At 39.2% G+C, this 13,096-nt stretch overlaps 1 protein-coding gene across 1 annotated transcript in view; it reads right to left on the bottom strand.

Moving 5' to 3' along the window:
- The window catches only part of EHHADH (enoyl-CoA hydratase and 3-hydroxyacyl CoA dehydrogenase), an 81,122-nt gene that overhangs the window by 32,855 nt on the left and 35,171 nt on the right, over positions 1-13,096 (bottom strand). Inside the window, exons 4-5 of the mRNA XM_017866348.1 lie at positions 10,905-11,016; positions 420-524 (exon numbers count right to left, since the gene is read on the bottom strand). Coding sequence (XP_017721837.1) covers positions 420-524; positions 10,905-11,016 — 217 coding nt within the window. The remainder of the gene's footprint in view (positions 1-419; positions 525-10,904; positions 11,017-13,096) is intronic.

A 13,096-nucleotide genomic window follows, 5' to 3' on the forward strand; every position in this document is an offset into this window, starting at 1 on the left:
AAAAAAAAAAAAAAAAAAAAAAAAAAATTTAAAAGCTACAGCAAGGTAAACAGTGAAAAGTCTCCTTCCAGTAGCTTCTGCTGGCTGACCAGCCCTCTTCCCAGAGGCAGCCATTAAACATTTCTTGTGAATTTCTTCAGAAATATTTTATGCATAAACAGTTAGATATATACATTTTCCCCATGTTCTATCCCACCCCTCCTTTTTGTTATACCAATGGCAAACCACTATATACAATAATGCTTTTTTCACTTAATGATGTATCATGGGCTTCATACCATATCAGTACAGTTTCTCATTCATTTTTAAGCAGTATCATATTTCATCACATGGATGTACCATAAGATATTTAGGAGTTCCTTATTTAAATGAACATGTATCTTGTTTACAGTCTTTGGCTATTTTTATTATTTTCTTACCTGAAACTCTCTGAGCAAGTCTGATTGCTTCTTCAACTGGGTCTGAGTTCACAACTTTATCTAGAATGCCCAGCTTGAGTGCTTCACCTGCTAAAACATGTCTTCCTGAAATAAACAACAGCAACAACAAAACAATCAAAGAACAATGTAAGATTAAAGCAAAAGCATCACCCTCTCTAGTAGGAAAGGCTGTCTGTCTGGATATAAACATCTATTATTGAATAAGATAAGTAAGAACCACACTGACTGACAGAGTAGAAAGATCACCACCAAGGTAACCAGGAAACTTGGATTCAAGCTCCAGCTCTAGTTTCCACTATTTGTGTGATTATGAAGAACTGCACCAGGACCACCATTTCCTCATCAGCAAATGGCAATAATTATGCTTATCTCAGTAATTCTGAGTATTAAGTGAGAATAATAGATTCTCTTTATATTCTATAACTCTCTACAGAAGTACTTTATGAACTACAAATCTCCATAGAACTCTATAGAAAAGTGAGATGTTTAGTTTTTGATAATAATAATAGAGGTAGTAGCAGCAGAGTAATATATAGTATCTATCTTATCCCTAGCATACACCATTGGCTGTGGTTGGTTTATTAAAAAAAAAAAAAAAAAGACCAGGCACGGTGGCTCATGCCTGTAATCCCAGCACTTTGGGAGGCTGAGGTGGGCAGATCAACTGAGGTCAGGAATTTGAGACCAGCCTAGCCAACATGGTGAAACCCTGTCTCTACTAAAAATACAAAAATTAGCTGGGCATGGTGGCGGGCACCTGCAATCTCAGCTACTCAGGAGGCTAAGGCAGGAGAATCACTTGAACCCAGGAGGTGGAGATTACAGTGGGCTGAGATCACACCACTGCACTCCAGCCTGGGCAACAAAGCTAGACTCCATCTCCAAAACAAAACAAAACAAAACAAAAAAAAAGAGAGAAAAAATTAAAAAAAGATAGCTCCCAGACATAAATATAGTTAGCTCAATGAGAAAAAAAATTAAGTTGACATTCTATAAGGTATAATTAAAATTACATAGGACAAATGGGATGGACTTCTGCCAATTTTTGGCTACCCAGCATCTCAACTCTTCCCTTAGTTTGTGGAATTGCTATTGTGTAGGCTTTGAAGCCCTGCCTCCTACTACAGAAGCTGAAAAGGACACAGATGATTAGACAATTGACAATTTGACTGTGGCAGCTGGAGTGTGGCCCATGACCCCAGTTAGTGAAGTGAGTGCTCTGTTGAGGGTTTTTAGCTTGGAGTTAGTGACACTAAGCAGCAGCAACAGGTTAAACCTCATTTCACAGCTGCCAACATCTAGTGTCTGGCAGTGGTGGTGCTGGTACACTTAGCATCCAGTCATACCATTGGCATCCTCCAGTACAGAATGTCAGCAATAGGGGATATGGAAGTTTGATGAAGGTTTGCACCATTCCTAAATTTGCCTTGACAGTTCTTCACCCATTGTAAATATGCAATTTGATCGGCATATTCTGAGGTAAGAGGTAGGGGACATCAGCATCCCCTACCCCAGGATCAGAAGGAAGGAGACAGTGACACACCGCTTGCTTTCTTGCCAGTACCATCTTGCCTTCTGAAAAGCAACCATCAAATCCATCTTGGTGGCAACAGTTCCACAGTCTTCACTGCACTTACAGTGTTGGTGGATGCCGTCGGAGACAAACCTTCCATTCCTGGTTCTTATTAGTGCTTCAGAGAACTACAAATGAGTTTTCTTGATTGAATAGAAAGTTCATTGATTTTTTTTTTTTTTTTTTGGTAGGTGTCTCTTTGAAAAGCAGTATTTGGGCAGTTTTCTGGAAGTATTTCTGAAAACAGGCTTTCAGAACTCCTCCTGGAGTAAGGAGTAGGGTAGGAAGTACATAAGTGGTTTCCGGGGTCAAGTATCCTGTGTATAAAATCACTTTGGTAAGGAGAGAGTGAACAGCCTACCCAGGTTAAGGGAACCAAGCAAACACAAAATGGAACTTGGAAACCTGGATACTGTTACAAAAGGATTTTGAGGTCAACTAAGCAGGGAGAATGTGAGCTACTCCCAGATGGACTAAAAATTTCTTTAGCTGCAATGATTTCTTCTGGCTTGGATTTCACAAAATTGGAAGAGTATCACTACTATTCTAACAGAGTCAATGGGATTCCAAGTACAGTAATATACCATATAATAACATTTCTGTCAACAACACATATATGATGGTGGTCCCATATGATTACAATATCATATTTTTTTTTTTTTTGAGATGGAGTCTTGCTCTGTCGCCCAGGCTGGACTGCAGTGGCCGGATCTCAGCTCACTGCAAGCTCCGCCTCCCGGGTTCACGCTATTCTCCTGCCTCAGCCTCTGGAGTAGCTGGGACTACAGGCGCCCGCCACCTCGCCCGGCTAGTTTTTTTGTATTTTTTAGTAGAGACGGGGTTTCACCGTGTTAGCCAGGATGGTCTCGATCTCCTGACCTCGTGATCCGCCCGTCTCGGCCTCCCAAAGTGCTGGGATTACAGGCTTGAGCCACCGCGCCCGGCCTACAATATCATATTTTTACTGTACCTCTTCTATGTTTAGATGTGTTTAGATACACAAATACTTTCCATTATGTTACAAATGTCTACAGTATTCAGTAAAGTAACATGCTGTATAGGTTTGTAGCCTAGGAACAATAGGCTACACCATATAGCCTAGGTGTGGTAGGCTATACCATCTAGGTTTGTGTAAGTAAACCATGGTGGTCACATAACAACAAACTCATGTAATGATCATTTCTCAGAATATATCTTGTTGTTAAATGATGCGTAGCTGGACTTCTATCCTGTTTCAAAGAACTAAGGATCTAAAGACATGGCTCTGTATATCCAATCCAGATTCTTAGGCTGTAATTTACATTTGTTTTTTCTTATGACACCGTTAAGTGTAGATGACAACCACTGTCCAATGTGCTCTGATAAGAACCCTGTGTGCCCTAAGGGAACTGAGGCTGAGAGTTCTCTTCTCCAACCTGAGTAATCTCAATTTTCTCCAATTTTCTTGATAGCTTCTTTCCTAACCTTTAAAATTTTTTTCCACATGGAACTCTTTCCAAATGTCATATTCAGGTTTTCCTAAAATTGTGCAGACTACTCAAAAAGACAGGTGTTTAATTCTAATGTTAGCTTTCTTCTAATTCACTGTGACCTTTTCTATGCAAATCAAAACCCCATCATATTCTTACTGTTTTTACCTCTTTTCTGCATGTTAAAAATAGTGATATTTCTTTAAGCAGTGCTTTGGGAAAAGGCCAGTCCTAGTTCGTTTTATTTCTTTTTGTCAAAGCCAGTTTTCCTGATTTCTTCCAATAATCTTGGTTTCAGGCAATACTGCAAATAGGGCCACAAAATGATTCAATATTCCCCCACATGCTTTAAGTTTCTGTAAACCCTCAAATTTACAGACTCATTTCACACTATTATGATTTCCTCCTATATTTTAGGCTTCTTTGCTTCCTATTTTGTCTTTTGCACAATAAATTGTCTCACGTGCTTTGAATTTCTGAAGTATGTTGGATCCTAAGCATCCTTTTATGCATTTGACATTAAATACTTAAAATAGTTCACATTCTTTAAACTGTACTTATTATACCATTGTAAATTAAAACAATATCTACTTGATTTATTGAAGGAAATAAATGTCATATTTCTGGACTTTCTCTCCTTTTATACACTACACTACAGATTTATAAAATCATCCCCCCATTTAAAAGAAAAAAGCCATTTTAATGCATATAGCCTCACAATATTTTCCTTTTTTTTTTTTTTTTTTTTTTCTTTTGAGACGGAATCTCACTGTCACCCAGGCTGGAGTGCAGTGGTACAATCTTGGCTCACTGCAACCTCTGCCTCCCGGGTTCAAGTGATTCTCCTGCCTCAGTCTCCTGAGTAGCTGGTACTACAGGTGCATGCCACCACCCTCGGCTATTTTTTTGTATTTTTAATGGAGATGGGGTTTCACCATGTTGACCAGGCTGTTATCAAACTCCTGACCCCAAGTGATCTGCCCACCTTGGCCTCCCAAAGTGCTGGGATTGCAGGCGTGAGCCACGGTGCCTGGCCCACCTCACATTATTTTCTAATTTGGCTAATGTATACACAATTTTATATCATGGTTTCTATGTCAAAAGATGTGGATTTCTACTAGCAGTTCTCGAAGAGGTCTTAGGACCCCTTTGCCCTCTTAAAAATTCTGGAGAACTCCAAAAAGCTTTTGTTTATATAGGTTATATCTATCAATATTTACTGTATTAGAAATTAAAACTGCAAGCTTTTGTCTGGGTGTTGAAATTACAAGGCTAGATGCTGTGGCTCACACCTGTAATCCAAGCACTTTGGGAGGCCAAGGCGGGCGGATCACCTGAGGTCAGGAGTTTGAGAGCAGCCTGGCCAACATGGTGCCCCCCACCCCCATTACTACTAAAAATACAAAAATTAGCTGGGTGTGGCACAAGCCTGTAGTCCCAGCTACTTTCGAGGCTGAAGCAGGATAATTGCTTGAACCTGGAAGGTGGAGGCTGCAGTGAGCCAAGATCGTGCCACTGCACTCCAGCCTGGGCAACAGTGGGAGATACCATCTCAAAAAAAAACAAAACAAAACAAAACAAAATCACTGCAAGCTTTAAAATGTTTCTTTATTAGTTCGTTTTAAAATAATAAACTCACTGCATGTTAGCATACATGTTTTATGCAATAATAATTATATAAAAAATTTAAAAATTAGTGAGAAGAGTGCAATTGTTTTAAATTTTTGCAAAGTTATTTACTGTCTGATTTAACAGACGACAGCTGCATTCTTATTCTCCTATTGCTTCTGCATTCAATCTGTTATGATATCACACAGCATATTACAGTCTCCGGAAAATTCCACTACACATTTGTGAGAAAGGCAAGTAATGTCTTATTATTATGAAAATAGATCTGATCTCAAGGACCCTGTAAAGGTCTTAGGCCATACCCAAGAGTCCCTGGACCACACTTTAAGAATCTTGCGATTTAGATAATCATTCTTCATAAATATTACATAGCATCCTAGTATGTGAATGTTCCATAGCATTTACTTGTGGCTGGTATAATTTTAGTTCCTTTGAAAGGAACCTTTCGTTTTATTTGTTTTATCCTTTGGAAGCTTGCAGGATTCCATTTTCTGGATGTTTAAAATCTTTGCCAAGATACATCAAAGAATTATCTCCTCATCAGTTTTTCCAGGAAAATGGCATGCTTGTTAAAGTACAATTTCTGATGCTATTCAATGTCTGAAGAATTTCTTCTATTTTTTTCTTTTGGTTATTGCTTTCATTTTGCCTTGTGCTTTGGGAGCACTAATTATTCAAAGCAGAGACCTCTGTTATATATCTTCCACGTCTGCTATCTTTATTTACATTTTATTTATCTTTTGTTAAATTCTTCTGAATTCTCTAGATGTGTCTCTTTTATCCTCTATGTTGTTGATTCTGAAATCTATTCTATCACATCTTTTCATTACTTCAAAAAGAAATTATTTTGGCTAAGGTTTTGATTTTAAATATGGTATTCTTATTTAACAAAATATTTTCTTTTCTAATTTAGAATAATGTGAGTTTTCTAAACTTTTTTGTTTTCTTTAATGCTTAAGTAGATTCACATTTACATTTCATTTTTTTAAGTTGTAAAATATTTTCGTAGGTTTTAGGGTTGCAGTTATTTTAGTTTTAAGAATTTTTGTGTGTCTGTTTCTTTTGGTCATAGAACAATATTTGCTGCTATTAATTATTTCTGCCTGAGAGCCTTGAGGTGCTAGTACTAAAAAAAATATAGAGAAAACTCACCTGGACCTACAGCTAAAAGGCAAGCAGGATAAAGATGTTACTCCCAATTCCTCTTCCCCCCTCAAGTATTCTGGGTAGTCAGAGGTATCCCACCAAAGTCTAGAGCTCAAAGCCTGTCCTGTGAATGAGTATAGAGTAACTCATCAGGGCTGGGGCCAAGCTTTATGAGAATACAGCAGAGCTTTCTATGCTTTTCTGTGAACAAAGAGGACAGTGCCTAGAAAATAAAACAGAAAGAGGAGCAGGACACTGTAGTCCTGTCAGCTGATTGGACAGAGAACATCAGGGAATGAACTGCAATATGATCAGGCATATCCTTTGTGGTTAATGCTAAAGATTCCTTCATTTTCAGATGGCATTTTAAGGAAATTGTGGAGAAGGTTGCTGTTGTAATCACTCTACTTTCTAGAATTACCTCTCTTATGGATTTCAGAAGATCAGAAAGGGTCAGCCACCTGAATCTATTTACTTATTAATTTCCTATGGGAACAGTGCCTACAAGGTTGGCACTTTTTTCCCTCATTCACATCAGTAGGGAATCTTCAACTTTCACAATTTAATCTTTTTCTTTAACATCCTTAGAAAAACAAAATTTTCAGCCAGGCGCAGTGGCTCACGCCTGTAATCCCAGCACTTTGGGAGGTCGAGGCAGGTGGCTCACTTGAGGTCAGCAGTTTGAGACCAGCCTGGTCAACATGGTGAAACCTTGTCTCTACTAAAAATACAAAAAATTAGCTGGGTGTGGTGGCACATGCCTGTAATCCCAGTTACTGGGGAGGCTGAGACAGGAGAATCACTTGAACCTGGGGAGGTGGAGGTTGCAGTGAGCTGAGATCATGCCACTGCACTCCAGCGTGGGAGACAGAATGAGACCCTGTCACAAAAAAAAAAAAAAAAAAAAAAAAAGAAAAGAAAAGAAAAAATATTTTCCAAACCAAAGCAGGATTCTGAATATCGTGATTACTAATAGCTTTCATATTAGTAGCATATTACTGCTGTAACAAATTACCACAAACTTAGAGGCTTAAAACACACATTTACTATCTTATAGTTTAAGATGTCAAAAGTCTAGGTCAGCAGAAGGTGTTCCTTCTGGATGCTGTAATAAAGAATGTTTTCCTTGTCTTTTCCAGGTTCTAGAAGCTGCCTACATTACTTGGCTTGTGACCTCTCCCTCCATCTTCAAAGCCAGCACATAGCGTCTTCTCTCTTCTCTGACCTCCTGCTTCCCTGTTGTAAGGATGCTTGTGATAAAATGGGCTGAGCTAGATAGTCCAGGGTAATCTCCCTCTCAAGATCTTTAATGTAATCACACGTACAAAGGCTCTTTTGAATGTAACATAATATATTCACGGGTTCTGCGAATTATGATGTGGACATCTTTGGGGGCCATTTGGATACCATTTATGAAATATGGTCTGTTTAACAGGCACTATATCAGAAGCACGTCATGTTATTTCATTATTCCTTAAAACAACCATGTGGTTGTTTACTGATGAGAAAACAGAGGCCTAGAGGAGTTCAGAAGACCTCTCTCTCCTAAACCCTAGGCCCATCTATCCGATTATCTATTTGACATCTCCACTTGTATGTGTAACATGCCTATCAAACTTAACATGTCCCAAATGAAGCTCTTGTGATACTTCCATAAAACCTGCTCTATCAGTAGAAATCCCAGTCTTAGTGATGGCACCACCCTTCCAGCAACTCACTCCGGCCATTAGATCATCCTTGACTCTCCTCTTTCTCTCACATCTCGTATCTGCTCTGTAACAAAATCCTATTGGTTCTACCTTCAAAATATCTCCAGAATCTGATCATATCTTACAAGTTACATTGCTACCACTCAGATCCATGCCCCCATCATCTCTCCCTTGGATTATGATAGCAGCCCTCAGTCTTCCTGTTTTTGTCCTTGTCTCCGATTAGTATATTTTCAACAGTCAGAGTGATTTTTAAAAAAAAACCTAAGTGAGAGCATGTTACTCTTCTGCTTGAAACACTCCAATGCCTTTCTTCCTCATTCACAAGAAAAGTCAAAGTTCTTTCTATAACCTTCCAAGCCCAATAAGATATGGCTTCATCCCCTAGTACTTTTCCCCTGACTCATTTCATTCCAGCTACATTGACCATTGACCTTCTTGCTGTTCTTTGAACATTCTAAGCATGTCCCTGCCTCAGGGCTTTGTACTTGCTATTTTCTCTATGTGGGATTCCTTCCTCCAGATATTGGCATAACAAGCTTCCTTATCTTCTTCAGATCTTTATTCAGACGTCATTTTGTAGAGAAGGCTTTTCTAGCTATCCTACCTAAAATATTAATTCACTTCCCATTCCTAACATTTTATATCTCCCCCTTCCTGTTTTGTGTTTTCTTAGCACTTATCTCCACCTGATTATATATATATATAAATTATATAATAGGTAGGCATATGTGTGTGTATTCAGTTGTGGTGGATAGTCTCCAAAGTGACCCCCCAGCAAGTCTAACCTCTTGGTATTCAAGTTTCCTTCCATATTGAATAGAGAAGACCTGCATAGCCAATAGGAGAGTTTAGAAAAGATGGCATGTGACTCTAATGCTAGGTCATAAAAGACACTATGGCTTTTGCCTTGCTTTCTCTCTTAGGTCACTTATTCTGGAGGAAGCAAGCTGTCACGTTGTGCGAATACTCAGGAAGCTCTCTGGAGAGGTCCCCGTACATAGGAAAGGAAGCCTCCTGCCAAGGTCAGCACCATTCAGCCATCCATGTGACTGGGTCATCTTGAAAGCAGATCCTCCAGGCCAAGTGTGGTGGCTCATGCCTGTAATCCCAGCACTTTGGGAGGCTGAGGCAGGTGGATCATCTGAAGTTAGGAGTTCAAGACCAGCCTGGCCAACATGGTGAAACCCTGTCTCTACTAAAATACAAAATTAGCCGGATGTGGAGGTTCATGTCTGTAATTCCAGCTACTCAGGAGGCTGAGGCAGGAGAACTGCTTGAACTCGGGAGGTAGATGTTGTGGTGAGTCAAGATCGCTCCATTGCACTCCAGCCGGGGCAACAAGAGCAAAACTCCATCTCAAATAAATAATAAATAATAATAATATATATCTAACAATTATGGAGTTATTACCATGTGGAGGACTGTCCTAAGGACATTGTATGTATTAACTTTTCCAATTTTCACCACACCACCACATGGTAGGTACTATTCCTATGCACATTTATAAAGAAAATAAGGCACAGAAAAGTAAAATGACTGACCTAAATTCTTATTATTAGTTATGTCTGTTTGAAGTATATTGTTGTATACATTCTTTCTTCTAAACTTACCTCAACTGAAAGTTTCATTCACATCTTACAAACAAATATATGGTAAATCTGAGGCAGGAGAATCACTTGAACCCGGCAGACAGAGGGTGCAGTGAGCAGAGATCATACCACTGCACTCCAGCCTGGCGACAGAGCGAGACTCCGTCTCAAAGAAAAAAAAATAAAATATATATACATACACACACACACACACACACACACACATAGTAAATCCAGGATCTCTAAGTGTTGTCTAGTGTTGTAGTGTTCACATTCTCTATGAAAAAGAACAACTTAAAAAGCACTGGGCCGGCCGGGTGCGGTGACTCACGCCTGTAATCCCAGCACTTTGGGAGGCTGAGGCGGGCGGATCACCTGAGGTCAGGAGTTCGAGACCAGCCTGACCAACATGGAGAAACCCCGTCTCTATCAAAAGTACAAAATTAGCCGGGCATGGTGGCACATGCCTGTAATCCCAGCTACTCAGGAGGCTGAGACAGGATAATCGCTTGAACCCGGGAAGCGGAGGTTGCTGTGAACCAAGATAATGCCACTGCACTCCAGCCTGGGCAACAAGAATGAAACTCCGTCTCAAAAAAAAAAGAAAATAAAGAGAACAACTGGTATTTCTAATATCTTAATACTTGCAAATGAAAAATTTAGTCATTTTCATATAAAATTTGAAAACATATCTTGAAAATTATGATTTTCTCATTTATATTACAATTTTTTTTTTTAGATGGAGTCTTGCTCTGTGGTCCAGGCTGAAGTGCAGTGGTGTGATCTCAGCTCACTGCAACCTCCGCCTCCTGGGTTCAAGCGATTCTCCTGCCTCAGTCTCCCAAGTAGCTGGGATTACAGGTGCCTGCCGCCATTCCTGGGTAATTTTTTTTGTATTTATTAGAGATGAGGTTTCACCATGCTGGTTTCCAACTCCTGACCTCAAGTGATCTGCCCATCTCAGCCTCCCAAAGTTCTGGGATTACAGGCATGAGCCACCATGCCTGGCCTATATTACAATTTCTAAATTAGTTCTGAATATAATGCACTCTATGTGAACACCAGTGTTTATGAATAGTCACTTGAACCGAAATAAAATCCTAAATTTGATTTGCTCTTCACATCCACTTTCATTTAAAAGGTTCTCACATTTGATCTTCATGATAACATTTGAGAAGCTCAGAAAGGTATTTCTCCATATTACAAATCAGAAAATTGACAGGCCAAGAAGTCCAGGAATCCTTTCACGGTTACATAGGGAGTAGGTGGTCAAGCCAGACTTTTTCTAAATCCTAGTCCAATTCTTCACACTAATCTAGACAGTTGTTCCCAAGGTCTATACTGACCTGAGGTAATTAAGTCAAGTGCAGCAGGAACTCCAATGAGTCTGGGGAGAAGCTGGGTTCCTCTTGCACCAGGGAGAAGTCCCAGTGTAACTTCTGGTAAGCCAACTTGGGCCTATCAAAGATTGAAGGCATAAAGGCCATTAGAATGAGATGGTATGTTCAGAGTTGAGGCAAGCATTTCCCTGGATTTCCTGTATTCTCAAAAGCATAGTTTCATTGAATTCAGCAAGATTTCTACAGGGCAAATCAGTGCACATCCTTTTCTTTAATTAACAGCATAAACAGAGCTGTGCTGTCCCTAACTCTTCATGTTGAAACACATTTTTAGCTTCTTACACATTTATTCTCTGACAGTATTATGACCTGTCTCAGCCAACAAAAATAATATTCTCTGGAAACAACTTTCTGGAGTCCTGCAAGAATCAGGAAACAACAGAAAGTGAAAAGACAACCCACAGAACGGGAGAGAATACTTACAAATTATATATCTGATACAGGATTTCTATCTGGAATATATAAAGAACTTTACAAATCAATAATAAAAGACAAGTAACCAGTTAAAAATGGGCACAGGATCTGGATAGACATTTCTTCAAAGAAGAGCTACAAATGGCCAGTAAGCACTTGAAAAGATGCTCAATATCAATAGTCATCAGAGGAATTCAAATCAAAACCACAAGATAACACTTTATACCAACTAAGACGGCTATTTAAAAAAACGACAGACAATAACAGGTGTTGGAGAGGATAATGGAGAATACAGAACCCTCATACATTGCTAGGGGGAATATAAAACAGAATAGACACTTTGGAAAACAATCTGGCAGTTCCTTAAATGTTAAACACAAAGTTACCATATGACCCATCAAATCCATTCATGGGTATATGCCCAAGAGAAATGAAAACATATGCCCACAAAAATCTTGTATACAAATTTTCATGGCATCATGGTTCATAAAAGCCAAAAAAGTAGAAGCAGCCCAAATGTTCATCAATGATTAGTGGAAAAATGAAAGGTGGTACATCCATACAATGGAATATTATTCAGCAATATTAATAAAGAACTGATTCATGCTACAACGTGGATGAAACTTGAAAACATGCTAAAAACAAAGTCAGTCACAGGAGACCACATATTGTATAATTCTGTTTATATGAAATATCCAGAATAGGCAAATCTATAGAGACAGAAAGTAGATTAGTGGGTGCTTAGGATAGCAGGAGAAGGTGATGGAGGATTACCACTAAAGGTTACAAGGTTTCTTTTTGGGGTGATAAAATGTTCTAAAATTTACTATGATAATGGTTGCACAACTCTGAGAATATACTCATATACCATTGGATTGTACACTTTAATTGTATGGTATGCAAATTATATCTCAAAAAGGCTGTTATTTTTTTAAAAGAAAGTCAGACAGTAATCTCAGTCCAGACAAGAAGGTGAGCTTGAGTCCTTCATTACATTGCCTTTCTTGGCCATTCCATTTAAAAGTGGCTAAGGATCTGTTAGCCATTTACAGGTACAAGGGTGAGAAGAGGGTACTTAAATGCAGACTGCCATTTACCCAGATTGTGATTCCAGCAGTTCCAAAACACCTCACATATGTGAGGTCTGTCTTACATGAGGTTTTCCTAACAGTCAATCACCATTCTTTCTATCACTGCCCATCTCTACCTCTTTACTTATTGCTAGTAACTCAGATCTGCACTCAGGGTACAGAGGTTACAGTAAGAGGGACACAGAAAAGGAGCACTTAGGACATATATGCGTATTTATTTATAAGCATTTATAAAACTTAAAACACCATTGGGAAATGGTTAAATAAATACTTGTATAGCCATATGATCGAATACTATGCCGCCACTTACAATGATTTTTTTTTTTTTTTTGGAGACAGAGTTTCGCTCTTGTTGCCCAGGCTGAAGTGCAATGGTGCAATCTCGGCTCGCTGCAACCTCCATCTCCCGGGTTCAAGTGATTCTCCTGCCTTAGCCTTCTGAGTAGCTGGGATTACAGGTATGTGCCACCATGCCCAGCTAGTTTTATATTTTCAATAGAGACGGGGTTTCTCCATGTTGGTCAGGCTGGTTTTGAACTCCTGACCTCAGGTGATCCGCCTGCCTCGGCCTCCCAAAGTGTTGGGATTACAGGCGTGAGTCACTGTGCTCAGCCTATAATGATATATATATAT

The sequence above is a fragment of the Rhinopithecus bieti genome, unplaced genomic scaffold (assembly GCF_001698545.2).
Source record: "Rhinopithecus bieti isolate Rb0 unplaced genomic scaffold, ASM169854v2 scaffold_2432, whole genome shotgun sequence".
Classification (NCBI taxonomy): domain Eukaryota; kingdom Metazoa; phylum Chordata; class Mammalia; order Primates; family Cercopithecidae; genus Rhinopithecus; species Rhinopithecus bieti.